Raw genomic sequence first — 26,614 nt, forward strand, 5'->3', positions numbered from 1 at the left:
CTAGGACAACACTGCAGCTTCCCTCGTTAAGGTGGCTGGGCACGGGGAGCCCAGGCTGTTCGTACAGCTGCAGACACTTGAAGCAGTTCGATCAAACACTGTTAAAGAAGTCTGGAAGTATGCTATCCGTCCTTACAGATACCCAAGTCAAGATTCAGGGGCTTCTCCTAATTTACTTTGCTGCTTGAATTGCAGTGGAGAGAAGTTGGGAGGAGTCTTGCTGGCACAGGCAGGAAATGGTTAAGAGCCCTTCATATCACCTGGGAAAGCGATTCTTTGATTTTTCAGAGGGCGCTAACATGCTGCAGTTCATGGGGAACAAAGGGAAGGAGATCAACTATAAAAGTTGTTCTTGGATTTTATTTTCCGTGGCAGAACGTGTGAGGGCTGGACATTGATGTTTGCTGAAAAATAAGGGATTTTGGATTAAAAAGATTTTTTTTTTCTTTTTATCTTCGTTCAGAAAATGATCTGTGAAGTAACTCTGATTCCAACCGGTGACTTTAGATAACTTCTTTTTGATTGAGAGGTAAGAACAAGATTTGTATCACTGACCCATTTTAAAACAGTGAATTCTTGGCTAAAATCGTTCCATAGGTAGGACAAGGAACACACTCAGGACTGAGTCAACAGCTGTAAAAAGCCCACAGCGCTTTTCCTTTACTGTCTGTGCTCAGTTTGCTTGCATTAATTCCTGAGCTTAAGTGTAGAAATTCAGGAACTGGGAGAAACCTAATGAGCCAGGGGAATTTACAGCAGAGTTGCAGTAAATGTTTCAGCAATGACAAGAGACTTTTAGTGTGTAGTAGTATCCGTGTTAATGTGCTTTTGCACTTGATGCATCAAGCATCTTCTGTTGGTTTTTAAAGTGCTTCCTGAACCCTGCTTCTTTAAACCCCATTGCACTCCCTGGGGTTTTACGTTTCAGTCTTTTAAGGACTTTGCTAGCAAATGCACGTGTGCTGCTCCTGGGCAATGTGCTGGACCTTAACCTGGGAGGACAGACTGCTTTTGGGGGGTGTAAGAGGGGTCTAACAATTTCCATTTATTCTTAGCCTGTACACAGATGAGAGGTCTCACCTTAAAAGTGATGCTGACTTTTTGTGTGCGTTTGTGTCAGTGAAAACAGATGTTTGACCGTCCAAAGCATGATTGGATGGTAACACCTCAGGCACAGTCACTGAGAGCAAGTGCTGTGTGAAGGGAAATCTTTATATCCTGTGGAGAGCACTGTGAACCATCCATTTACCTTGGAAATGCCAAACTGAAAGTGAATAGCACTCTCACTCTTGGCAAGGTTAATTACAGCTTATTCATTGAGGTATTTCTCAGTGTCTGTCTCTGTAACGTACTGAATTCTGGAATTTATTGAGCTTTTTGAGGGGTGCTTGTTTCATTTTCTTTGTACGTTTTGTCGTGAATGCTGGAAGTGGTATCTGATGGGTGGGTTATTTCCCATTTTGACAAACTGTGTAGTGTAGTGGTGGAGCACTACAGTCCATCTAGTGTAGTGATAGAGATAAGCATCAGTCATTGCAAGAGTCGCCTTGCCAGTTATTCTTGCTATTGCTTGTTGTTCCCAGCTTCCTTGCCCCACGTTTTGCTCAGGTGCTAGTTTCTTATTGTCAAGAACAGGGAAGATTATAACCCAGTTAGAGCTGGTGGATGTCAGTTCTTTCATCTTGGCCATGTACATGCTAAAAGGCAGCATCTGGACCGTGTAGATCCTGCAAATATATTCCTCATCACTGTCCCTGTTCCCCTCATCAAGCAAAGTTTATCATCTTTCTGTTAGTTTTCATAAGGTGCAAGAAAAGCTGTGGACGTTCACAGTTTCTGAACTATGTGTTCCCACATTCTGGCTGGGCTGGAAAGTTATCACCCTGCCCTCTTTTGGATTAATATGGTATTTGGTAAGGTTATGACATGCTCTAATCTATTCCATTTTGCTGCTTCTGACTCTTGAGCTTTGATGCCTCTGGCAACTGCAGAAATAAATCACTGGAGCTCGGTGACAGAAATTGCCTTGAAACAAGCTGCACATGATTCACAGTTAAACGTCGTTATTAGCAAGTATCTAGAGAGTGTATCTCTTCTGCATTTAATCAAAAGATTGCAAACCCAGATTGCCTTGTTTGGCAAGATTTATATGAAAAAGTTTTTTCTAAAAACTTCACTGTTAAGTGCTTTTGCTTATGTTGTCAGTATCTGACGTTCATTTAACCTGTCTGGTGTGAAAACCTTTCCTATTTCTTTACCAGTACTATTGATTAAAATGCCGTTTACATTTCTTGGGAAAATTTGATATTCAAAAATGTCTTTTCACTGTGAGTCAGAATGTACTTTTCCATGGAATAAAAATTCTGGAAAGGGAAAAAAATGCTATTGGAAATGTTGAACAAATTATATTGTCATTTCAACCAGCTTATATAAGAAAAAAAGAAATAACTTCAAAGTCAGAATGAAGGGCTCTGGTGTTTTTGTCATATTTTGAGAAAATTAGTACATTCTTCTGAAATAGTTCAATTTTATCTGTTCAGCATTTTCCATATGAAACTCTTTGAGAATGTTCTGTTCTGGCCCAAACTCCAAGTTCCTATTTAACTGAATTGGCTGTTTCAAATTACACGTTAAAAATGAATTATGAAGCTTTTTCTCTTTTTGTCTCCAGCCACTGGTGTTTCTTCTAGAGCTGATTTAAGAAGGGTTTGTGTCCCAGTATTCCATGGTGGTTTGTAGTTCTAGTGCTCTAACTGCTATATCCCATGGTCAAATTATTTACAGTAATTCTCTGTTTTTGAAGAAAAATGGGCAAGAGTGAGCTTGGGAATGTAACAGGTTAAAACATAACTTTGCTGTTAGCTCTGCTGCAGCTTGCAGATTAGGGATCAAAAAATTACTGGCATAATTACTGCTGGGTTGGATGCCTTCACATGGTGCTCTCCCTGTCGATATTACTGTGGTCGTATTACACCATACTACTGTGGTGATTTTGTGGTTTTTAAGCATTCCTTTCCCTTTAATTGAAAACACCTTTGTATGCTAAACAGGACCTGGGTTCTGCTCAGCACTGTGCACTGTGATGTTGCCTAAATTAGAGGAAATGCACTCAGTGGTGAGATCTGCTTTGCACTCCTCTAAATAAAAGCATTCCCCCAGGACAAGGGGGATACCCCGAAGGTGAAGGGATTTGGTATTTCTTCGGATATGCCTCCCATGTGTTAAGATCCCTGACACTCACCAGTTTACCCTAATTCTTTGCAGTTCGAGCTGTCCTCTTCTAGCACTGTTGGCAGGCACCGCCAGCAGGAGGACTAATCAGGAAAAGTGCTTTAGGGATGTGTATTCCCCTTGGTCTTGAGGTGGGGGCACATACTGTCATGCTGTTGCAGGCAGAAGTTTATCTAACTTGTTCAGAAAGACGGAACTTCTTTACTTTTCCACCATTATAGTATTCTGGTGAGTGAATTTTTCTCAGTGTGTGACTTGCTGCAATTTAATTAAGCCCATTATTCCTTGTCCTAACCATTGTGGTCGTGTAGAGCAGACATTATCATATCTCATTACGCTTGTCCCTTCTCCGTACTAACCAGTACTTTCCTTTTACTACAGATTATTTTCTAGCCCTTGGCGCTCTGCTTTGGATTCTCTCCAGTCATCCCATTATCTTTCTCGAAGTGTGCGCCTCAAACTGGACACAAGACTTCAGCAGAAGCTTTACCAGCCCCAACTGGAGGGAGAGGACACCTCAGCTGCTCTCAGTGGTGTCAGAAAGATGAATTTTCTCCTGAGCTTCTTTTCCCCACTCTGAGTTGCCTCAAGTACTTGTTCTCAAGTCTGGCTGATGTCCACGTGACTTGGCACCTGATTTATCTGTTCTCTGCTTCAGCTTCCTTACAAGTCAAAAAGAAAAATTTCTGTATATATTTTACCTCCTATTTAGCCATCTGAAATTTTTGGATGAGGGGCATATGTAAAGTAAGTGGAAAATGACCCATGTATTTGTAAGCCAATTAAAAGCTTAGCAGCAGAGAAGAAAGGGACGAGATATTTTATAAAATACTGGAGAGTATTTTATACTTTTCCATTTAAACTAGAACTTTATTTTGGAATTGCTTAGGAAGAGGTTGGAAGTCTGCCACCCTGTAATAGTCTTACATTGTAGGAAACCAGTAATGCCTCTGCCTCTTCTTGACCTGTATAGTTCACAGATTCTAACTGGGTTGTGCAAGACTGTGCTGTTAATTTTATAAAGTAAATACAAGAAGAAAAAATTACAGGCTGACTAGTGCTGCAGAGTGTGGATTCACACTACCATTTAACCCCAACTTCCAGCGTTTGGTTTGGCTGGTATACACAAAATCCTCATGACAATGGAAATAACACGTGTCTTTATTTTTCTTTTTTGATGGCATGCAGTCAAGTGCATTCAGAATATAAAATCTGTGCAGAAATTTTCTGTAGGCTTCTGCAAAATTACATTAATTTCATCTTAGAAGAAAAATCACTGGAAAAAATTGGCACTCTAAGTAGCTTTCATCATTGTGTGTTTATGTCTAAAAGAAATAGGTAAATTCAGCTTGATTTCACTGGATATATTTCTGGCATTTGTATAATTTCAGGGAGCTAAGATTTTATGATGTCAAGAAACTTGATAGGATAGTTGCTCAAGGAGACAACTGATGGAAAATTATTGAGCTGGGTTTGATATAGTAAATCTTTGTGTGATGTGGCTCTCTTTTACAAGCAGTGCTTCCGCAGATGCATTTAGAGTACTGACAGTGGTACATACAACAGAGACCTTTGAGGAAGAGAATTTTGCTTGGATGTATAAAAGGGATGAGGAATGTCTAATTTGCTGACATTACTCCAAAGCCATGTTCTACTTTTGATGAAACTGAATATTCATCCGTTGCAGAGTTTCACTGCAAGAGAATGCTGAATTGCATGGACACAAGTGATTGTATGGAGCATGAGGGCTGGACTTGGAGGTTCCCTAGATGTCCTCTGCTGTAGTGAGGGGCAGTCCCCTGGATCTTGCAATGTAAGGTCTGAATGAGGATCTTTCTAGTACTGTAGGAAGCTAGTGTTTGCCCAGGTCTCAGGGAAACACAAGAATAATATTTTAGAGCAATTGATTTTTAGGGAGTAAATCCCCAGGTCAAACTATTTTTTTTTTGTTTTGACATAATTATGGTTTTGAGCATCTTCTTGGAAGCAAACATGCAGAGACTGCTTGTATTTAAGGGTGACTTTATTCTGCAAGTTTGAACTCATCCTACTTTGAAATATAGCCAAGAAAATTACTGTATTTCTAGCTCTAAATGCAGCTATGTTTGATTTCAGGTGTGGCTGTCCTCATAAACTGAAAAATATGTCTATCCGAGGCCTGAAGAAGAAACAACCAAAGACATTTAAAGTCAAAATTATAACAGTGGATGCTGAAATGGAATTCAGCTGTGAGGTAAGAGCCCTCAGAAAAATACTGGAAAGTTGGAATTGCCCTTTATATGAGCGAGACGTACCCTTGAAAATTCTCTGAAAAGCCACAGCTATCATTTAAAAGCCACATTTTTTTAATGTGACCAGGTTCTTTAAGATGCAGGCCTGGATAAACAAGTCTGGTCAGAGCTGGTCCTAAGATGTTGCTTATAAACTAACTTACAAAATGGTGTTCCATGTTTGTTGATCTGGGAAATTCTCTTCAAATGTGATTTGCCATCTGTAAACGCCAGTTTCTTTCTTTAGCTGTAATGGCTGGCTTATATCTTATGTGGGCATGAGAGAAAAATGATCAAATGTAAAAGCTAGCTTTTCTTCTATTAATTATGGCTCTCTAGTAAATTGGATAGAGAAAGCATGACTGCAGAAAAATGTGGAAGAATACATATATAGCAAGCGATCGATTGATAAATGAATTGGGCTGCGCTGTTGAGGAGACAGAACTGTGCCTGATTAATTCCTAATCATCCAACAAAAGCAAAAAAAAAAAAAGCGCAATTACTTTGAGAAGGCGAGTTAGAAAACTAAGGTCCGCTAGGATAGCAATTTTAATGAGAGAGATGACTGTTGTGGGACATTTAATATTTCATTTACTTGATCCCTCAGAGACAATATACTAGTCACAAGCAGTGCATTTCTGTAACTTACAGATCTAGAGTACTTGCAATCAGGGTTGTGAAAATAGAATTTGGAAAATTTGGTTCAGAGCTCCAGAATCCTGTTAACAAATCCAGCTTGATGTATTCCTTCCTTTGCTATCTCTTGCTGTCCTGCAGTACTGCTTTTTTCTGGGTTGACTTCCTGCTTTCCATCCAAATGTTGCCCCAAAGTTTATTTTTTTGCCATTAAGTTTAGTGGCTGACCCTGCAATGAGACAAAATCATCTTTTAATATGTAGCCAAACAGAAAAAACAGATGTGCAGCCTCTTCAGTGAAAAATGAGACATCGTGTGTGTGTGAATTTTGGGACCTTTAATCAAAGTTTCTGTTCTCTACGGAGCTAGGATAGTAAATTAGATTAGATTGCTATTTTTTTACTGGGTTAAAAAAAAGATCCTGACTACACTGTGCACTAAATCCTACTCCAAGAAGACAGGCTCCTGCTCATTTAAATCAGAGTAGCATAAAGGCTTGGCTTGTTGCCACTGAAATAGCTGAGGTATGTGAAAGATGGATTTGCTTTGATTGTTTGGCATTTCTACTCTGTGCACTGACACTCCTTTGATTTCCCCCTGGTCTTCTCTCAAGACTCTCTAATTTGTGTAAACTGTTGAATAAGATTTTTACAAATATTAATAAAGCTTTGGTAGGTCCTAGGAGATCAGTAGTACAATCCTCATTCCCTCTGCTCATAAAGTGCTTGATGCTGTGATTAAATGCCTGCAGCTTTGAATGTTTGGAGGAAAGGAAGAGGAAGTAGAACATTACAGCTCTTGTACCTTTGCTGTAGGCAGCAGTAGGCATGTTTCTTTGACAAGCTGAAGGTGAGATAATAGTTTGTAGGGGAAAGGCAAATGGTAACCTGGTTTGCTCGCCAAAAATGCGGCAAGTTCAGTCAGGATAAATATGTTTTGTATTATTTTCTTTTTCTTTTCTAGATGAAGTGGAAGGGAAAGGACTTGTTTGACTTGGTGTGCCGAGCACTTGGTTTAAGGGAGACCTGGTTCTTTGGCTTGCAGTATACAATGAAGGGAATGTGCACCTGGTTAAAGATGGACAAAAAGGTACAGAAAACAAAAATAGTAACCTGCAATCTTCTACTCGTAAAAGACTTACTTTTTCTTTAAGCTCAGGAGCTAAAGGAATGTGTTAAATGACAACCCATAATTCTAGATGATATCATTTTTTTTAGGATTGAATTTCATTGTGTTATGCAATCTTCTTGTATAAGGTTTGGTCTGAAGTGTTACCGCTATATGCACTGATTCATAATATATAATATATGCACATATTCATATAATCACCACTATATGCACTTGTTGTTAATACATTAAAGCTCAGCATTGCCCTTCCTTCTAGAACATGGAAGCGCTGCCTTAACTGGATTATTAGCTGCCTTCTGATTTTCCTCTGGAATAATATTTTGAGACATTTCTGTACCATTTTTACTGCTGATTTTGGTTTTATCTTTAAGCAGGTTTTAGATCAAGAAATCCCCAAAGAAGATCCCATTAGCTTTCATTTTTTGGCTAAATTCTACCCAGAGAAGGTAGAAGAGGAACTGTTACAGGAAATTACCCAGCATTTATTCTTCCTTCAGGTCAGGAACATTTTTTTAACCATGAATTCCTTCTGTGTTCACCCCAGTCCCTTTATAATGTCTTTGATCTTGTTGGCTGTTGTTAGTCTCACAATGACTCTGCTGGCTTCAGCCATATCATTGTCTATGTAAATATCTCATTTTTGTAAAATACAAACATCTCTCCTGGCTACTGTGGTTTTGTGTGATGATAAGTTGAATGTTTGCCTTCTGCAGGCTTTTGTTCTCATGATGGCTTCTCTTACTGTTTGTGCTAGGAATGGGAGTTAAATTGCTGGGACCTGTAGTTTCATGTAAAATGATTTTTACACCTAGCAGTTCCAGTGGTAATTTTGCACCTGGATATTCCAGACTTGCTTTTTTCCTAGTAGTCTGTGGTCAAAAGAAAACAAAAACACAACAAAAAACATGCAGGGGTGGCACCGCTTGAAGAACTTTATAGTTGAAACTAAGGGTAGAAGGAAGGCTGCAAAACCAAACGTTTTGGAGATGTGAATTCTATACCCTGGGACTGATACTCTTTGAGGTGGGGCAAGGAAAAGTACATCAGTTATAAATTACTGACCCTTTAACTTTGAAATGTGTGTAGACCTTGTCTTACAAAGCTTCCCACTTTTACTGAGGTTTAGAATGTGAATCGGGGAGACGAGGCAGTAGTGTTGGTCATGCTCAATTTTTGATTTTGGGAAGAAACTCTGTGTAGGTTGGAACTTTTTGAGCTAAGTCTGCCTGTTCCTGTGTTGTATTTCTGAGCTAGCAGCTTCTCCATAGCCGCTCTCATAGGTGCTTTCATAACTGGTCCTGATATTTTCACACTCAGAGGACAAGTAATCTCAGATTTATTTGTTCATTTATTTCCACTGCCATGCAGACACCAGGGCTCTTTTCCCCAGCATAATTAGGACATCCTGACCGGCTTCTTCTTTCATCTTTTACAAGTATTCTGTTTTCAGAACTCTGTGAAGATTCTTCTAACGTTAGATTTTAAGCCATCTGTATACCACTTAAGGGTAACCACAATTTTTACCAGACTTCCTGCCCTTATGGAGCACTACCTAAAGTTGTTGGTCTGGGAATTAGTTTCTCAAGGTTCCTGCCCTAACCCTTCAGGGGTGAGAAGTATAGAGTGAAGTCCCCATTTTTATCAGCTTCAAGAGTCATCCTGAGGACTGTGTCACCTGGTCTGCTCTGGCTGCAGCTAAGCTGAAGAGTCTCAAAAGCTCCTTGTCATCTTTCTCTTAGAACTGCTGGTGTAACCTCTTGAGTAACCATTCCTTAACCTAGTTCTTTCAAAACGAGAAGGATTAGAAGAGACCTGTTATTAGGTGTATGAACGGTGTGAGGGAGTGACTACACAGCAATTATGGTGGCAGTTGTGAAGGTGAAGAAGAGGAAAGGAATGGTGATAAGCACTTGGGGACAGTAAGTTTTTTCACTGATATCAGCTGCAGATGGAACAAGACCCATGACTGCAATCTATCCCTAAAACTAAAACTCCCAAGCTTCTAAAAATAGTCCAGGTGGTTACTGGAAGATCTTGTTGTGTAAGACTGCAGAAGGCATAATCACTAGAAAACAAGAACTACCTAACCTGTCCTTTTTAGTTCTTCTTCTGGGATTGTAGGGGAAAAGATCACAATTTGATATCCATCCTGAAATACATAGGTTTGCTTATCTAACAAGTTTCAACAGGAGTAAAGCAGCATAGAGACAGCTGCAGCAATAGGCTGTAGCTGTAACAGTAGGTATACAAGCATTGAGTTTGGGATGGTCACTTGGTGGTCAGCTGTTTTTTCCAACATCTGTGCCACCCATCTTCTCTCCTGAGTAGCTGTGGAATTTTCTGAACGTTACAGACTCTTTATTCTGGTAGCTTTCAGTAGTATGTGTCTGTGCAAGTAGGTTGGCTTATGGAGTAAAATCAGTCTGCATCTGTAAATAAACACAGTAAATACACTGGTTCCCTGCGGAGGATGTGCTAATGAAGTAATGGGAAAATGCTGTTATTCCAGAGGTTAACATACTAACTAGAACTTCACCAGAACCCTTAACCGTTTGGAAATTTGCTTCTTAAGCTAAGTTTGGAAAGGAGCGAGGGGGGCAGAACTCTTCCTACTCTTTTAATCCTGATTTCTTTTCACTTTTTCTCCTTGAACCTGCCTTGACTAGCAGATATGCAATTAGCAAATTCTTCTCATTCCAAAGTAGAAAAACAAGACAGAAACAAATTTGGACTTGTGAAGTTTCCTGGCTATAAGAACTTAAGATCACACCTGGATGCCAATAGGAAAAACATGTACAGACATCTGGATGCCTACAGGTTTCAGTTCTACTCACTATTCAGACTTTAGATGTTAATGTGGCATAACGTCTTTTTGCTAAATGTGTGAATAAACATCAATGACTAAAGCTACATTTTCTGTTTAATGATCAGATAACTTACTCCTTTTACAAGGATGTTTTGTTATACTACTTTATAGAAATGATCAAAAAAAACCCCACCCAGACACTTATAGGAGATTTATCTTAAGTTGTTCTCAATTCTGAAATGTATTATTTGCACCAAGGAGTATGAAAGCCAGAGCTTTCCAATTTGGAAGAAAAGTCTTTTCATTCTTTCCATTTTAACAGCTTAGAAAGAATTTTCCCTGTACTATAACTCAGGTTATATATTGTGCTCACCAGAGACTAAATTCAAAAGAAAAACTTTCTTGATGGTTCATTTCAGTTCATAGCACCTACAGTTCTAAGTGTCTTTGTAAAGGCAGCTCAAGCATTGTCTCAGGTAATTTTTCTTTTTTGGAAACGTTTAAGTCTGTGCATTATGTAAAATTTTCTTATCTTGTGCTTGTTAGTAGGCTAAATACATTACACCTGAGAGGAAGATTTGGGAAGATTAATTTATTCTTCCCCCTTCGGGTTTCCCGGTAAAAGTTGCCCAACATATTTAAAATCAAGCAACGTCTTACAAGCTATTACACCTCTGATCATGCTAGCACCATGGAGTACTAAAGTGAAAAGAATGCTAAAAGACTCTTTACCATTTCTACTGTGCTTTTATTTTTAAGGCACTATGTTACTGTTGTGCTTAGACCATTGTAACTGAATAAATCTAATGCTCTATTAGGCAGTTTCTCTTTGTGAGGTGCCCTTCATTCTTCTGGAAAGCTTTTAAAGATTCTATTAATGGTTTTAGTATAATGTCTCTGTCCTTGACAACATTCAGCAGGCAGGTGGACAGATCCCTGAGCAATCTGGTCTAGTTGGATTTGCTTTGACTAGGTGGCCTCCAGAGGTCCATCCTGACCTAAAATTCGGATGTGTTACATGTTGTAAAGCTAGTTTTTTTTTTCTAGCTAAATTTCTTTCTTGTTGGGGTTGTGTAGCTCTTTAGTGCTATTTTAGATGGCAGGTCAAATGATTGTTTGGTGTAGCACATTTAGTATGGCTGAATACAAAGAAGTTATGATGATTTGCAATGGCTAAGGAGCATACCTACCCTTATTCAATGCTGAAGGTAAAAATGGTACAGTTTCGTTCTGGGAAATGAGTTGGTAATAAAAACGAGTGTGAGAAAGGTCCTTAATTCTATTTGTATGAAGGAAGAATAATAAAATGCCCAATGAACCAATATTAACAATTTTCTGCTGGTTTATGGAAGAGGCGTTTTTCTGTCATTCCAAGCTGAATAATGTGATTGAAAATGTAACAGCTGATTATGTTTTCATTGAATTGTCTTTCTGAAATTAAAATACTTCATCAGCTCTCATGCTTATTTCTAGGACTATAATTTACAGGCAGGTTTTAGTATAGAAGGTCCATTTATGCTCTTTGGCAACCTACAGAAGCCAGGAAATACAGGTCATTTTGTACTGCTAGACTGGAGTAAAGATACCCTCAGTCTGAGGCCTCTAATCTCTGCGAGGGGCATTAGCAGAAAAATTTCAGGAAAGGGCTTGCAGTACTTCTGTAGTTTTTTGATAGCCTCTGATAATATGCACTTACTAATTTATTCATGGTGCTGAACAAACTTTAGGAAGAACTAACTATCATAAGCAGGAAGTAAAAAAAAAAAATGCTAAAAGGAATGAAGTGCAGATAATAAATCTGTGTTCTGTAGCAGATTCTTTTTCAGGGCTCCCTATATAAATGTGGGAAGATAGCTGTCTGGCAGTTCTATGAACTTAGAATTAAAACACTTTAACCTCCAAAAGTTATTTTCATTAAATGTAATGTTATGGTTTCTTGTGTTTCTGAATGCCGCTTTGTTGTTGCTGTTAACTTGTGATGGTTGGTGCCAAGTTATAGTCCAGGCATGTCTAATTTCATTTCAGGCCTGACATAAGTCTTGACTATGAGCTTCTTCAACTTGTTCTCTTTTTCTTCTGATTTAGGTGAAGAAACAGATACTGGATGAAGAAATCTATTGCTCTCCAGAGGCAACAGTTTTACTGGCTTCTTATGCTGTTCAGGCCAAGGTCTGTGTGTAGCAGTGCTCTTATTTATTTTTAACAAACACATATACAGGGTGGTATGTAGAACACAAGTGTTAAACTTTGCTATTAAAATAGGTCATGCTGGGAGGCACAGGTGCAGCTGGAAAAATAAGCATTAGATGCCATTACAAGGATTTGAGGAAGAAATTAGTTTGCTGTTTTATACTATGCTTTCACAGTTTAGAGGATTTCTTTTGATGTAGCATTTTAATATAATTATTTCTCCCAATTGGAATTATTTCATGCTATTAAAGTGTCCATGGATACAGAGATGCTGATACCATGAGCTTACAATGGTGTGATATTCTTTAGTATCTTTCAGAACATAGTTACCTTCATGCCACCAAGAGCCCAGCTCATAAAATGGCAGGAGGTGAACACAAATTAGCAGAGCTGGCCCTCTGCAGCAGCCCAGCCTACATACAGTAGGAGGAAGTGAGCATACACTCCACAATATATTCCCTAGTTCAGAGAAGGGTGTGAAGTCGTGGTAGATCCCTTTACATCTTCAGTTACCAAGAGGTGCAGGCTAGGACTGAAGCGTAAGGTTACAGGCCGCATTAGGGGGATGCACTGGAAACACATGTATAGCACAAAGACTGGAACTAACTTCTACAGATGGTTCAGATGAGGGGAGCCTGTTTTATTACGCTTACACTGTATGTGGGAGAACCAAAACAACATCTGTCTCGAGCAGTTACATCAAACTGCAGCCAGAAAGTTCTTCAGCATTCTGCATCTAATGAGCTGAATTTTTTTTCTTTTTTTTTTTCTTGGGACAGTATGGTGACTACGACCCGAACTTTCATGAGCCAGGCTTTCTAGCCCGTGATGAACTTTTACCCAAACGGGTAAGTTTTTATTCTGTATAAAACCAAACTTTTGAATCTGTGCTTTGATGAAGAGCTGGTACTGCTTTGGACTAACCCGAGCATTAGATACTGATTGCGTTTGCCTTGAACTTGCTGAAATGACCAAGCTGTGAACTGCATTGTTGCATTCACATTGCCTGGGAGAGGAAGCACACCTATTTGTATCTTCAAAGGGAAACAAACTTCTTCCTTTCTCTCTAGGTCCTCAGGCAGTATCAGTTGACAGCAGAGATGTGGGAAGAAAAGATTACTGCTTGGTATGCTGAGCACAGGGGTATTGCTAGGTATGAAATAATTTCATTCTTTGGAAATCCTGTACGTTTCAGTAACTAGTTATTTGCTGTCTTCAGTGAAATTTGGATTCTGTAAGTGAGCAAAGAGATCCTGGGTTCCAAGCTATGCTGCTAGGTTTGTTTATTACTAAAAAAAATCTATTCACCCAGGGTAAAAAGTATATTGTATAGGGCACCAAGTGCTTGTAAACTGATCTTGGTTTAAAATTAACAGAGAAGTTAGGCTCTTGCTGAGCTTCACAACCTAACATGTTTAAAATCTGATATTTTATACCTTGTTAAAATCACGGTTCAAAAAGGTGTCCACATACTTAGTAAGGTACCAAAGTGGTATAGACATTGCATCATAGTTCCAGGACCAAGTTTTGGTGCGGTTCCATGTGGGTGTTCAGCTACTTCTAACACATTCAGCATGCCTGGAAGTTCAATTAAATGTGAGGTAGGAGCTGTTGGCACCCAGAGGCAGCCATTCCGAACACTTCAGTTCAATTTTTCTTTGGCTGTTCTAAATGCTTCTTAGCACTATCTTTCCTGAATATTTTCCCCAAGACTTGATGCCTCAGTTTGGAGGGAGGACAACGATGGGTGGAGAGACTTACTTTTATTTGGACTAAGCCCAAAGCACTCATTCTCAACAAACTCTGCTTCCTGAAGGGAATATCCTCATGTTATGGAAAATAGTGGTAGAGTAGATCTCCAAGAGGTGATAATGGAGTGGCAAAACTAACATACAAGGATAAGACTGGACTTGAATTTTAATAAAGATTGCGCTATAACTGACTCAAATAAAAATGGATACAGCTTTGTCTTCTGTAGAGATGGTGTTTTTATTATCCTTTTTCTGTTGAGGGTAAGACAGTAAAGTTAATGAAAGCACAAAGGACCAGGATGCCTGTTCTTTTTGAAGTGGGAAATACACTGTCAGGACAGAAAGATTGGATAGGAGTCACCTGCTGTAATCGGTCTTATTCTCTAGGGATGAAGCTGAGATGAACTACTTGAAAATTGCCCAAGACTTGGAAATGTATGGTGTCAATTATTTTCCCATTGCTGTAAGTACTTTATTTTAGTAGTTTGCTATTGCTGTATTTGATGGTAGTGCCATTTTAAAAATCATCCAGGGAGTTTGGAGCTGGGACTTCAGGGTTCTGCTTTTCTCTGCTGCGGGTGGGCACTGTAGTGATTGTCCTGACTTGGTTTACTTGCCTGTTAATTGAGTAGATGAATACAACAGTAAACATTAATGTTCTATCATTTGACAAAGGTCTTGGGTATGTAATAGGAAGAAGGATAAATAAACTAGAAATTTGAGCTGCTTTATTCAGCTGGGTTTGTTAGCTAATAGTAGCAACGTTCATAATCTGTTTTGTAGGAACAGCCTTTTCTTAAAAATTCAAATATCAGTTTATTAGAATAATTGTGGTTCTTGTCTGTAGTTGTTTAATGTCACTATAAATAGGACTTACTGATATCTGTTGGTTTTTTTTTTTAGCAAAATAAAAACCATACAGATCTCCTACTTGGAGTTGATGCCAAAGGTATTCATATCTACAGCATTAATAACAGGTTCTCTCCAAATAAGTCATTTGAGTGGAGTGCTATCAGAAACATTTCCTATAGTGAGAAGGAGGTATGATGGCTCTGATATATTATTCTTTTTATATGGGCAAGGGTGTGGACTGGGATTCTTGGAACAGGCTGAAAGCGGTCTCTGTTTAAATAATTTGGGGGAGGGGGGTAAATCCTAGGGAGCTCTGTTACAGTTTTAGTTCCTAACAAACTTGCCTTTCCGAAGTGCTGCATAATCTCGGTTCCCCTAGGAGCCAAGGGCTGCTCTAAGCTCTCTAAAATTGTGGAGCCCACTATTCTGTTTCCTTCCCTGCTGCTTGTCATTTGCAAAACAAGAGTGTTGGTCTCTGTAAAAGATAGATATTACGAATGCCATCACGGCTGACTTTAGTTATCTCAGCAGGAATTAGATGATCTGTAAAGACTTAATGCTAGTTTTGCATGCAGAAGTTGTCCCAATAGATGAGGTTTGAAGCACACTGGCAAGCGGAGACATGCAGGGAGATGTACGTGTTTTTCTGCCTGAAATCTACTAGTTTATCAGTGAATGATTTTAGTCTTCAGCACAGCCCTACCATTACAATTTCACTGTGATTTCAGAGCCCATCTTATACTTGAAGAAAGTACAGTGGGGAGCAGGTGAAATTTGGAGTTATTTGAAATCATGTGGCTGCATGGAAGGCTATAATCAGAAAAACAAAACCAGAAAAATCACATTGGTACCAGCATACTTGGAATTTGTCAGCCAAAGGACAACGTGGCTTATTCCTTTCTTTCTCTGGACCATTTGAAAAACACTGAGGATGAGATTTGCTGTCCAGGCTTAGCTGTGCATACATTAAATCAGGCAGGGCAGCGTACAGGAAAGTTCTACCTCCAGAGAGTTTTGTTTTCTTGATGTTAAACTTCCCCTCTGGTCCGTGAATAAGCTGCTTTAGCTCCCTATTGTTGGGAAATTGGGCAGTCCTGTATGAAAGCTCCACTATATTTGGCGTCATGTTCACAGTTCGGCTCCTCACAAGGCAACACATTAAACCAGCTGTTACCTACAGGGTGAAACAGGCTGTAGGATGTTAAGATCTTGGTGACTCAGATGGCCTGAAATTATACATTGCATTACGAATGAATTATAGGAATAGAGTGCTAACCCATGAGTCACAGAGAGCAGGATCTTAAAGAATGGAGCTGTTTTTTTGTTATGCAGCCAAACTGAGCTCAGCACATGAAGTAAAACTGTGTGTACTGACCTGGCAGCATGAAAGCCTTTCATGTCCTCTGGAAACAGCTTGGGAGATAGGACTGGAAATGTGAGAAAGCAGGAGCTTCAGTACTGTTATCTCGTGGTCAGAAGAATAAATCCTTCAGGCCTTTGTAATACGTTTTGTTTACACTTGAAATGATTGGGATTCAGAGAGGTGTTTGACATCTCCCTGACGTTACTAATCTCCAGAAGTAGTCATATTCTTAATGTATTCTCTTTTCCTGATAACCAGGGCTTGCTTCAGCGTTCTCAGGATAGTTTGCAATGCACAGGTGGTATTGTTATGAAAAACACCCTCCAAACTGGCACGAGGTGTGGGGCTGTGAGAGGCTTTATCTTCTAAAATGCCCTGCTATTTTAGATGAGCAGATGAGGAACCTGTATAACAGAGAACAGCCATGGTTCTGATTCTTGTGAGCAAAACACTTCTGCATCACTCTCCCTGTATTTGTGGCATAAATCACTGCCTCCCTGGAGAGAAGTGGAGATGGACTAAAGTTTGCATTAATATTAAATAGTTTCAGCTTTGTTTTTCTTCCTTTTCACTGCTTCCTCTATTTTTATCTTTTGTCTGAACAGTTAACTATTAAACCTCTTGACAAAAAAGCAGAAGTCTTCAAGTTTTTTTCCTCTCAGCTAAAAGTAAACAAATTGGTAAGTGTCCTGTTTTCCTCCTTTAAAACCGGGCCTGGCAGTACTGAGTGATACCTGAGTGAGAAATGTTTGTCTGTGAAACCGATGTAGAGGCCAGGGAGCATTGAGTTTCAGCACATGTTTTCCATAGGATTCTTCTGCCTGGGAAGTCAGGGTACATATGTTTGTCCTCTCCCTGCTGGGAGGGGAGATGATGGGTGAAAAGTGAGATGTGAAAGAAGGCCCAAATCACAAAGGGAAATCCAGTTAGTGGAAGGGGAGGACGTAGCGTATGGAAAAGTGCCCACTGCAGCGTCTGCTTATCTGGCTGCTGTGGATTTTTAATCAGCTGTTGCTTCTCCTTTTCTGGGAGAAGCAACAAGGAATGGACCTAGTCAACTTGCTAATTCTATTATCACTAACTGCTTCCTAGCACAGCCACAGGGGCTGGATCGCTTCTCAATGACCCTGTGGATGGGGGGCCACCATAGCTGACCATTCCCACATAGCTGCCTCCTGTGTACTCCTGGCCTAGACCCCCTGCCTGTTCTTTTTCAGGAAATTGAAACCAGACAGGGATGAAGGATGGAAGGAGAACCCCCTCATCCTGTGATGTTTTCTAATCTATTAGGTACCTGAGTATGAGCCTGCCCTGGTGTCACTTTTCTTGGAAGGGAAGCAACTGCCAGCATTTGTGCTGAAGTCAGAAGTGTTAGCTTCTGTCCTGTGAGACTGGTGTGGGACTCTTTCTGCCCCTCTGGATGGGGTGCAGCTATGTCACAATCACATTTGCTTTGCTTTTCCTATCCAGATTTTACAGTTGTGCATTGGAAACCACGACCTGTTTATGAGGAGAAGAAAAGTGGACTCAATAGAGATCCAGCAAATGAAAGCACAAGCTAGGGAAGAAAAGGCTAGAAAAAAGGTAGATTATTTTTGCTCCTCTATTGCTGAAAACACTGATTATTATTCCAGCTGGTGCCCTTGCTGTCCATGCGCTGCATCAATATGTGTGTGGGAGGTGAGAAAGTGCAGCAGGATTGAGTGTGGGAACAGCTCTAGTGTGTATGCGGCATCTGAGGATGTAAGTGATGTTTGTGAAACTGAAGAGCTGATCACAAAGATTTGGGGTACGTAACAGATCGATGCAAGTGTTCTTCCAGCAGTCTGAAATAACCAGTGTTACCAGTTAGTGGAGTTCAGTGCTGCTGAAGTGCAAGTAGCTTCGGCATTGCATCTCTGCTAAATGTCAGCTCACCAGCTAGAGAGCAGACCGTTCGTCAGTAGATTCATTTGCTGTGCTGCCTCAGGCCCAGATGAGATTCTGTTGCAAACCCACAAATGTGGTATTTCTCATTCTCTTTCCAGATGGAGAATCAAAGGCTGGCCAGGGAGAAGCAGCTCCGAGAAGAAGCTGAGCGAGCCAAAGAAGAGCTGGAAAGGCGTCTTTTCCAGCTGGAAGATGAAGCCAGGCAGGCCAATGAGGCCCTGGTGAGTAGCACGTAAGCTGAATATTCTTGCACTTTGAAGGGACTTTCTTGGTTTGGAAGCTTTTTTTTTTTTTTTTTTTTTTCTTTTTCTCTTATGGCTTCTGTGAGGTGTTAGAAGTTATGGCTTATACAGGCTGGACAGTTTCTGGTCAGTGGTGGAGAAGGCAGGCTGGAATTTGCTGTGAGCCATTCTCCCTATGTTCAAAGCACTTTCTTCAGGCAAAGAGGAAAGGAAGTAACCTTGTGAGCTGAAAGTGGGAGAAAGAAGGCTTAGTGCATGTTGCATGTGGCACTGGCAACTGAAGGGGGCAACTTGTGACAATTTTTGGTTGATGTCTTTGTCCAACTCTGAACAAATGTCTCCTTGTTGTATAAAAGTGAGAGGCAGGAAGGAAGTTAGGCAATTCTGGAGCAGAGGAGGAACATCAGACCCTACAATTGTTTACTTTTTATTTTAGGGATTACTATATTTATCCGTTGATCTGTTCAGGAAAGATATCTTTTTCCTTACTGACTGCAAGGGTGAAATTGTAGACGCTAGACAGAGTAACTACAAAAAGTTTTTCTCTTAGCTCCGATCCCAGGAAGCGGCAGAGCTGCTGGCAGAGAAAGCTCAGATTGCGGAAGAGGAGGCTAAACTGCTGGCCCAGAATGCTGCAGAAGCAGAGCAAGAGCGACAGAGGCTGGAGATAACAGCTCTGAAAACCAAGGAGGAGAAACGCCTGATGGAGCAAAAGATGCGGGAGGCAGAGCTGATAGCAGTGAAGCTGGTGAAGGAGTCTGACCGGAGGTTAGATTTGCTTGAGTGTGATTGTGTAGCCCCTACTGGGTTGCCTGGGCAGAGAGAATGCTACTTTCTTAGGAGGGTGGGAGGTAGAGGGGGAAGGAGAGCAGTAGGGAGGAATTTTCCCAAAGCAACACACTTCAGAGTGGAAATGCCTTTGTGTGCCTTGTTTGTTCCACCTGCTACCAGTGGTTGTGATGCAGGTCAAAAAGTTTACAAAGGATCCTGATGGAAGGCTTTAGAGATGCTTAGTATTAAAGATCCAGAATGCATCTTCTATTTAACATTATCAAAAGAGCACTGGTTACCTAGCTACCTAAGTTTAACAACCTGTATACCCCCTAAGCTATGAAACTTTTCATCATTACTAAGTAATGGTGTCTCATATCCCTTCCAGATCTTTGAACAGTATAACCCAGGTAAACTCATGTGGAGTATAAACCACGCTGCAAGAGTTTGCATGTTCCATAGCACTGTGCTGCCTGAAGATGCAGAGCAGACTAGTGCTGACAGAGGTTGTTCAGGGCTTTCTGCTTGTTTTAGGATGCTGCCAAAAAGCTTGCCAAAATAAAGAGCAGATATGTTGCACCCCTCCTCATCTCAGGGAGGATCTCTGGCAGCCTGAAGAATCTGTATCAATAGGTCATTTTTGAACCCGTGGAAACTAGGAGTAGAAAAAACACTGATTCAGTCAGTTCCTGCAGGATTGCCCTTCAAAGCCTGTGTCGTGCTGTGCCTGGTTCTCCATGTGACTATCCTACTGCAAATGTCTTTGGGTAGAGGAATCACTCAGAGTAATGGATCTTATTCTCCAGAAACTAGTGAGATGCATAACTCTGAAATCTTTGTGTTGCTCTATGCTGGAAATCCTCAGCCATTCATGCTATGATATTTGTCTTGCAGAGCCAAGGAAGCAGAGCATCTGAAACAAGATCTGCATGAAGCCAGGGAGGCTGAACGGAAAGCCAAGCAGAAGTTATTAGACATCACCAGGCTTAATTATCCTGTAAGTTTCTGTTCTGCTGGGCACTGCTTCATCTTGGGAGATTATATATCTTGGGAGATATGTTAATTTCATGTTTGTAGCCTCATCAGGCTAGGTTGTGGCATGTCTACATCTAGCTGTGAGACAAACACCTAGAGGGCTAGCTGGTGATTGAACACAGTGTAGCTGGAATGGAAGTTGTATTTGTTAAGGGCATTGAGCCAGGAAGATAAAGGTGAGACAAATATTACAAAACAAAAATACAACAAGAAAACTCTAACCAAACCAAAGCCAAAACAGGACTTGTGTTAGGTTTTGGGAAGCAGAGATGGTCTTGCCTGCATTCATGCCTGATACTGACTTTGTGCCATCTCAGACAATACTTTGTGGAGGTGGTTGTACTGAACCTGGCATGTGAATTCCTTGTGAGTATCTTCAGGCAAAGCAGGTGAAGCTGTCACCAGCAAGAAGTTGTTGCTAAGGCAGCGTGCCACAGTCTCTTCTACTTCAGTCTCGCTGGGAATGGATTTCCATTCTCTGCTGAAATAAATAAGGAACCCTGCAGCTAAGGTACTTTTCTGCGCTTAGGTCTGTGGCCTGTGGACTTTGGCAGTTCATCTGGGGCCACTCAAATAGAGGGGAAGGTCTTCGGGAGCATCTGTTTCTCATAATCCATGGGTAGCTTGTGAAATGGCTCAGCAGGGTACTCTTGAAGAAGCAGGTGAGATAAAACCAAAATCAAACAATCAAATCTTACTGACAATGCTTGTGTTGCCTCTTTCAGCACATGGTCAAGTACCCGCAATATTTGCCAACGGACACTAGAGATGCCAACTTTGACAAAGGGTCCATCAAGCTGGATTTGAAGGATGTTGACCTGAAGAGACTCTCCTTTGAGATAGAGCGAGAGAGGTATCAATATGCTTATGGTGTAAATAAATGAGATTAATCGTGGAAAGTACAGAAAGGAAAAATTCTCTGGGAATCATAGGTTACATCCTTAACAACTGATGGTGGCCTTCTCCTTGTATGTATGACTGGAGGCCTTTTACTGAGCTGGTGCAGGTTGTGTCTCTGTAAAACTAGCTGTTTTGCAAAGAGGAAAAGTTCTGTGGTGCCATCAACCCATGACGGATCAAGAACCCTCCTGTCTTGGAGACCAGTAGGTCGGGCATGAAGTTCTTTAACATGTTAGAGGACAGAAGTTTCCCTCTAGTGTTAAAGCGTGGAATTGCTTCGATACCAAGGGGCTTTTACTCTCTTGGTCTGGAGGGAAATTCTTCGTGAAAAGTTAGTTTGTGAATGCTGAGGAGTGGAAGTGAACCACCTCACTGGAGCAAGGGAGTCAGGCAGACACGTGCCAGACTTCCTTTTGCCAATACAAGAAAAGAAAGGCAAAATGAAGCAAGAACCGCCTCTTCTCTCCTTGTGCACTTGCTTCCCCCAACCCCTGCTCTTGAGTTATGTAGTAAGCTTTTTGTCTCTAATATGTGGACTACAGGCTAGATTACTTAGAAAAGAGCAAAAAATTTGAAGATCGACTGAAAGAACTGAAGTCTGAAATTCATGCTTTGAAGCTAGAAGAAAAACAGTCTGGGCTTTACTCTCATTGGACTGAAGTACTGGGATCCTTGGATCGCTCCTTAGGAAATGTACGTATCCTAAATACCTGCCACTTTTTCCGGCATAATGAGAATAGTATATGTATGTATGCCAAAGGTAATTGCTGTATTTCAATTCAATGCACATTCTTCAGGACCCTTGCTACTAAAATATTTTAAGTATGAACAGAGAAGAGGACTACTCATGTCAAAAAAAAAATAATTTCCCTGGCAGGATATCAGTAACATAAGCAAAAAATAATAGCCTTGTTTTGCAGGTTATGAAATCACAGTAAGGTTTACTGTCATGGAACAAACTAAATTCTTGTAACTTAATGCGTTTAAATGTGGTTTCTCATAGTTTGCATCACATTCTCATTCACGTGCTTTGTGGTTGCTATTAATCTCTTGTAAAAGTCTTGGCTTTTTTTTTTTTTTCCCCCCCTTCAGGCAGTGAGGAACTAAACTCAGATCTTGGTCATAAGTTTCTTGTTACTTACATAAACACTCTTCCTGAACCAGGGGAAGAATAGGGCTGTCTTTGCATTTCCAGTTTGCTCCACATGTAATAAAAATGGCCCTGAGTAAACTGTTTGAGAGAGAAGGGGGGCTTGGAAAAATTGAGGGAAGATGGCCTGTATGCTCTGGCTGGCTATGCATTTGATGTTTTCTGGCTTAATGAATGTTGATGGAGAGAGGGCATTAAATTTCCATGTGTTCTTTTCTTTTAAAGACCCCGTCATGGATGAAAACCTTCGAAACTGGAGATTCATTGGATATAAATCTTCAAAGACCTTTCCCTGCTTACTCATTAAATACTACAAGCAGCTGGCCTTGTACCAACAAAATTCAGCATGCAGTGCCAGTGGAAAAGTCATCTTTTCAAACAAATTCCTTGGTTGCCAATAGTGTAGGCACAGGATCCAGAAAACAGATTATAAAGGTAATCAGATTTATAAGTATATTCCCAAATATTGACTAGAGGTTTTAGAATTCAAAGAAGTAAAGAATGGCTGGCTTTAGGGAACGGTTTTATCCAGCTCTGTCGCAGCCTCTGAAATGACAGGTCACAAAGCATGGCTGTTCCACAGGTTTGGAGGCCCTGCACTGGAGCAGCATTCAGGGCTGTTGAGGCCACCTGTTTTTTCTCACTTATGATCTAAGCCTTGGTAAATGAAAGTGATGCCCATATGCAGTAGGAGGATTTGTTAAATTTCATTTGTATCAGCCAGGCTTGGAAATGAGAAGGTGCTCTGAGAGAACTTAAAACACTGTGCCAATCTTTCTGGTTTTAAGGGATGGGGATAAAGACATCAATAAATGCCTAGATTTCCTACAGCTCAGTTCTTCTGTCATTTCTCTCAAAGAATCCTAAAATAATAATGAACTGGGTCTTATAAAACAAAACAATTTTTTGAACTTCACTGGAGTGGAGAACATAGTATGTGTTCAAGAAGGACTGTAAGATTGTGCAGTCCTGTACATATGGAAGGAAATCAGCTTTCTTCAGGCAATGCTAATTGTGCAAGATACTACAAATAAAGTAAGCCTGATGTATTTGCTGTTTTCTATGAACAAAACTGGGGGTTTTCAGGATCAGTCAGAGTGTCTAGCATATAACTTCCAAGATCAGAACCTACAGGGTTGTAGACTTAGAACTAAAAGGAAAACAGTTCAGTGTAGCAGCAATTGAGGAAGCAGCTCTTTCTATTGCAAATAAGAGAAAAAATATTTTAAGACTAACCTAATGTAGACAGTTGTGAGGCAAACAGGCTTGTTTCAAGAGGGAAGAAAAACCATTTGCAGGGCATCTTGCAAAAGGCTCCCATCAGACAAAAAGGAAGAATTAGACCAAAACAAAGTAGGCTTTGCTTTCTGTAGGAGTTCAAAGTAGAACTAATTTTTCTTATTTAATTTGCATGTAGGTTCAACAGCATGACTCGGATGTGATCTACATTTGAAGAGTCTCGTCTCCTTACCAGACGGGTAGAACCTGATTGCTGTCTGTTTGGCTGCTGCAAAATGCAGCTATGCGAGGACATTTGTGCAGCTCTGTCTCCTGACAGTCATCGGCATAAAGACGTGGTTCTATCGTTATTGGTGCCATTCGGTTTCCAGGCAAGCAACATAAGCTGGGAGCATTAAAACTGCCGGTGTAAAATGGCTAGTGTCTTTGGGTCCAATGGTAAACATACAAACCCAAAGGAGCATTGTTTACTTTTTATGCACTTTTGAAAAAACACTTTACACTTCACTAAACCTTCCCCCTGGGTATTTTTACACACTGACTTACCAGCATGGTACTCTTTGTGTGTAGAAAGGATGCCAGGCAGCAAGTGTCTTGGAGATGTTTGGGATGAGGAAAAAAAAATAAATTGTACGTGACCTTAGTGTTTACCTCCACAATAGACTAATTCTGGTTTTGGTCCTGTCCATAGGGCATGACTCTCACAGAGCTGTTCAACGTTTTAGTGTTTGCCTGCCAAATATTTTCCTTTTCCTCCCAAAGTTTCTCTGTTCACTTAATTGATTTGCATTTCTCTGTGAGAAATCTCAGCTTGTAATTCCAGATGTAGAATTGGACATCTTCAAATACCTCTCCTTCCTGGGGGAATCCTTTGTTTGGAATGCAAAGCTTCTGTTCTCTCTACAGTTTCTGACTAGATCAAGCACTTTCTGTTGCTTGCCGCTCCAGCAAACTTTGCATACATTAACTTGTTTCCCAATTCTCTGTAACACAGCTTCCAAATTAGACAAAGACAAAATACGTTATTGGTGTCTGCTGAAGTTGGACTTGCTTCTGATGGAGAGGTGCATGCAGCAAAATGTCTGCCTCATTAGTAAAATCTACTTGCGTTTTCTAGTTTTGTATGTGTTTAAGTGCCTGTTTGACCAATAAATCTTCAGTCTGAGGATTTCTGGGGAAGCGGAGACAATACACAGCTGTAGCTAAAGTAGTAGCACAGCTGAGCATGTGAAATGTGATGTAAAAAATGGATGTTAATGTTGTTAAATATCTAGTTCTAAAAGCTAAGAATAAAAAATACATTCAATAAAAAGCTTGAATTTTCACTTGCTAGTAACAGCTTTGAACCGAATGGTGTGTCAATATTGCAACAACATTAACAAGGCAAGTTCCAAGAACAAACATGCAAATCCCCTCTGTATCCATCTACAACAGACTGAGAGCACAGTGGGAGATAGCATCTGTAGCCAGCTCTGTTCTCAGATTTTTAGCAGTCCTGACAGTTACACTGCAAGATACACACAACAGCTATCTGCAGCGGTGTCCTGGTGTCTTTTTTTCCCAGCCATAAGAGTGGTTGCTGCTGCTGGCTGGCAGGAAAGGGGAGGGCTGTTAATTCTCTTTATGGCTCTCCTGTGATGTTTGCAGGCTGTTGGCTATTACATCTATAGTTCCTGATTGGTCTGGGGAGGAGCGATCCTTGTGAGATAGAGAAGACATAAAGGGGAGAGGGAGATGCTTTGGGGGCCCCAAGGTTGAGCTGGTAGCACTGGCCAGAACTGGACAGTGGTGGCGTAGGAAATAGTCTTAGGGGAAAGCAGTAAAAAGCAACTTGGAACTTGGCATTCTCAGATTTTGCAGGGGGAGAGGAGTGGGATAAGGAGAGCTAGCATTTTCTTGGTTTTGTATTCCTGTTTTTTCTTGGTATTGCCACAAATGACGAAGTTTATACCCTCATTCTGCCACGTGTGCTGAGGCTTCCTTTCACTGTTGTATCTAAGCTGCATCATTGGACATGGCAGGAGTGAAATGCTCCACATACAGGATTTATTAATTTCTTTGGACTCGATTGGTGAAATCCTGTACTGTCACACTGAAAAGGAGGACAGGGCCATACTGCTGCCAGATTAAAAACGAAGCCTATCTCCACAAGCTGTTCTCAGCCTCCTGGCTCACAGGTATTCTTGCTGTGCATTGCTAATCTGCAGCACCACATTCTTGTGTGCTTGTACAGGTGTTGTTTGAAAGGTGATTAAAAAAAAAAGGCAAAAAATGCTTGCAGAACAACAGGTGAAATCAGAGGTACTGTGTTGCTGGGAAGGCACTGCAAAGAGAAGTGCACAAGGGCATTAATTTGCTTAAAACCTAAATAGATACTTGAAACAATTATACTTGTATGTTGGCGCTTCTGATGCTAATCAGTCATTGCTTCATTCCTCATCCTGAAGAGTGATGTATTTATCCAAGGATGCTGTCAGCATCTTCAAACATTTGAGGCTGGAGTTGGTGACGGTGCTGAAGGCCTGTGGACCTGCAGGCAGCTGTCAGCAGATGGTGCTGCAATGCTGCTCTGCCACACTGTTCAGATGTGCTTTACAATAGCTCAGAAGGACCTGGCTATGGGATGGGAAAAGGATTGGCAATATCTGCCAGTTCCCACACCAGCCTGAGCTTGCTCGTATTCCCTTCCTGGAGTTTAACCTGCCATAATTCTTGATGGCAATTCAAAATGTGTAAGTGCTATAGTCTGAGAAGTGATTATTGCACAAACAGCTTAGTCCCATGGGTATGAGCTAGCTCACAGTATTACAAAAAAATCCTGTAATAGTCCTGACACATCATTGTCACGATCAGGCTGTGAAAATGGCCTTCTCAGCAGATTGCACCCCTGACTGCCAGAAACTTGTGGGACGCCACAGGTCCTGTACTATTTGGTATTTCCATTAATGCTATGTGAAACAAGTACAGGCTTGATAAATTTGTACAACATGGAAATGTATGCTCTAAAGAGGGTGAGAGGCCTGAGAAGCCTACAGCTACATAAAGGGCTACTGCAAGGAGGAAAGAACAAAATCCTCCTCTGTTTCCATGCTGGATAAGACACAATGTTCTGGTCTCAAGC

General features: G+C 40.7%; 1 protein-coding gene across 9 annotated transcripts; it reads left to right on the forward strand.

The window, feature by feature from the left end:
* The first annotated feature begins 26 nt into the window (after positions 1–26).
* Positions 27–24,805, forward strand: LOC308180963 (merlin-like). Of its 9 annotated transcripts, XM_080563436.1 has the most exons (22): positions 100–117; positions 464–529; positions 1,968–2,069; positions 3,613–3,978; positions 4,919–5,049; positions 5,347–5,464; positions 7,101–7,226; positions 7,637–7,762; positions 12,157–12,240; positions 13,041–13,109; positions 13,332–13,414; positions 14,400–14,475; positions 14,916–15,053; positions 16,833–16,907; positions 17,698–17,811; positions 18,255–18,377; positions 18,949–19,166; positions 20,064–20,166; positions 20,930–21,057; positions 21,647–21,797; positions 22,480–22,689; positions 23,672–24,805. In XM_080563436.1, exons 5-22 carry the CDS (start codon positions 4,973–4,975, stop codon positions 23,705–23,707), a joined length of 2,055 nt encoding a protein of 684 aa, XP_080419562.1. In that variant the 5' UTR covers positions 100–117; positions 464–529; positions 1,968–2,069; positions 3,613–3,978; positions 4,919–4,972; the 3' UTR covers positions 23,708–24,805. The 9 variants fall into 9 exon arrangements, with proteins under 9 accessions (XP_080419561.1, XP_080419562.1, XP_080419560.1 ...); XM_080563435.1 differs by lacking the exon at positions 1,968–2,069 and having other exon boundaries at positions 27–117; XM_080563434.1 differs by lacking the exons at positions 100–117; positions 1,968–2,069 and having other exon boundaries at positions 182–529; positions 3,613–3,764.
* Positions 24,806–26,614: the final 1,809 nt, after the last annotated feature.

The sequence above is a fragment of the Anser brachyrhynchus genome, assembly GCF_964034855.1.
Source record: "Anser brachyrhynchus genome assembly, chromosome: 20".
NCBI lineage: Eukaryota > Metazoa > Chordata > Aves > Anseriformes > Anatidae > Anser > Anser brachyrhynchus.

Excerpts from the sequence above, each read along its gene's own strand:
- LOC308180963 (XM_080563435.1), top strand. The coding sequence starts at position 4,973 with ATGAGGGCTGGACTTGGAGGTTCCCTAGATGTCCTCTGCTGTAGTGAG. Across the intron at positions 20,167-20,929 it reads TCACCAGGCTTAATTATCCT|CACATGGTCAAGTACCCGCA; the intron begins GTAAGTTTCTGT and ends TGCCTCTTTCAG. Across the intron at positions 21,058-21,646 it reads TTTGAGATAGAGCGAGAGAG|GCTAGATTACTTAGAAAAGA; the intron begins GTATCAATATGC and ends TGTGGACTACAG.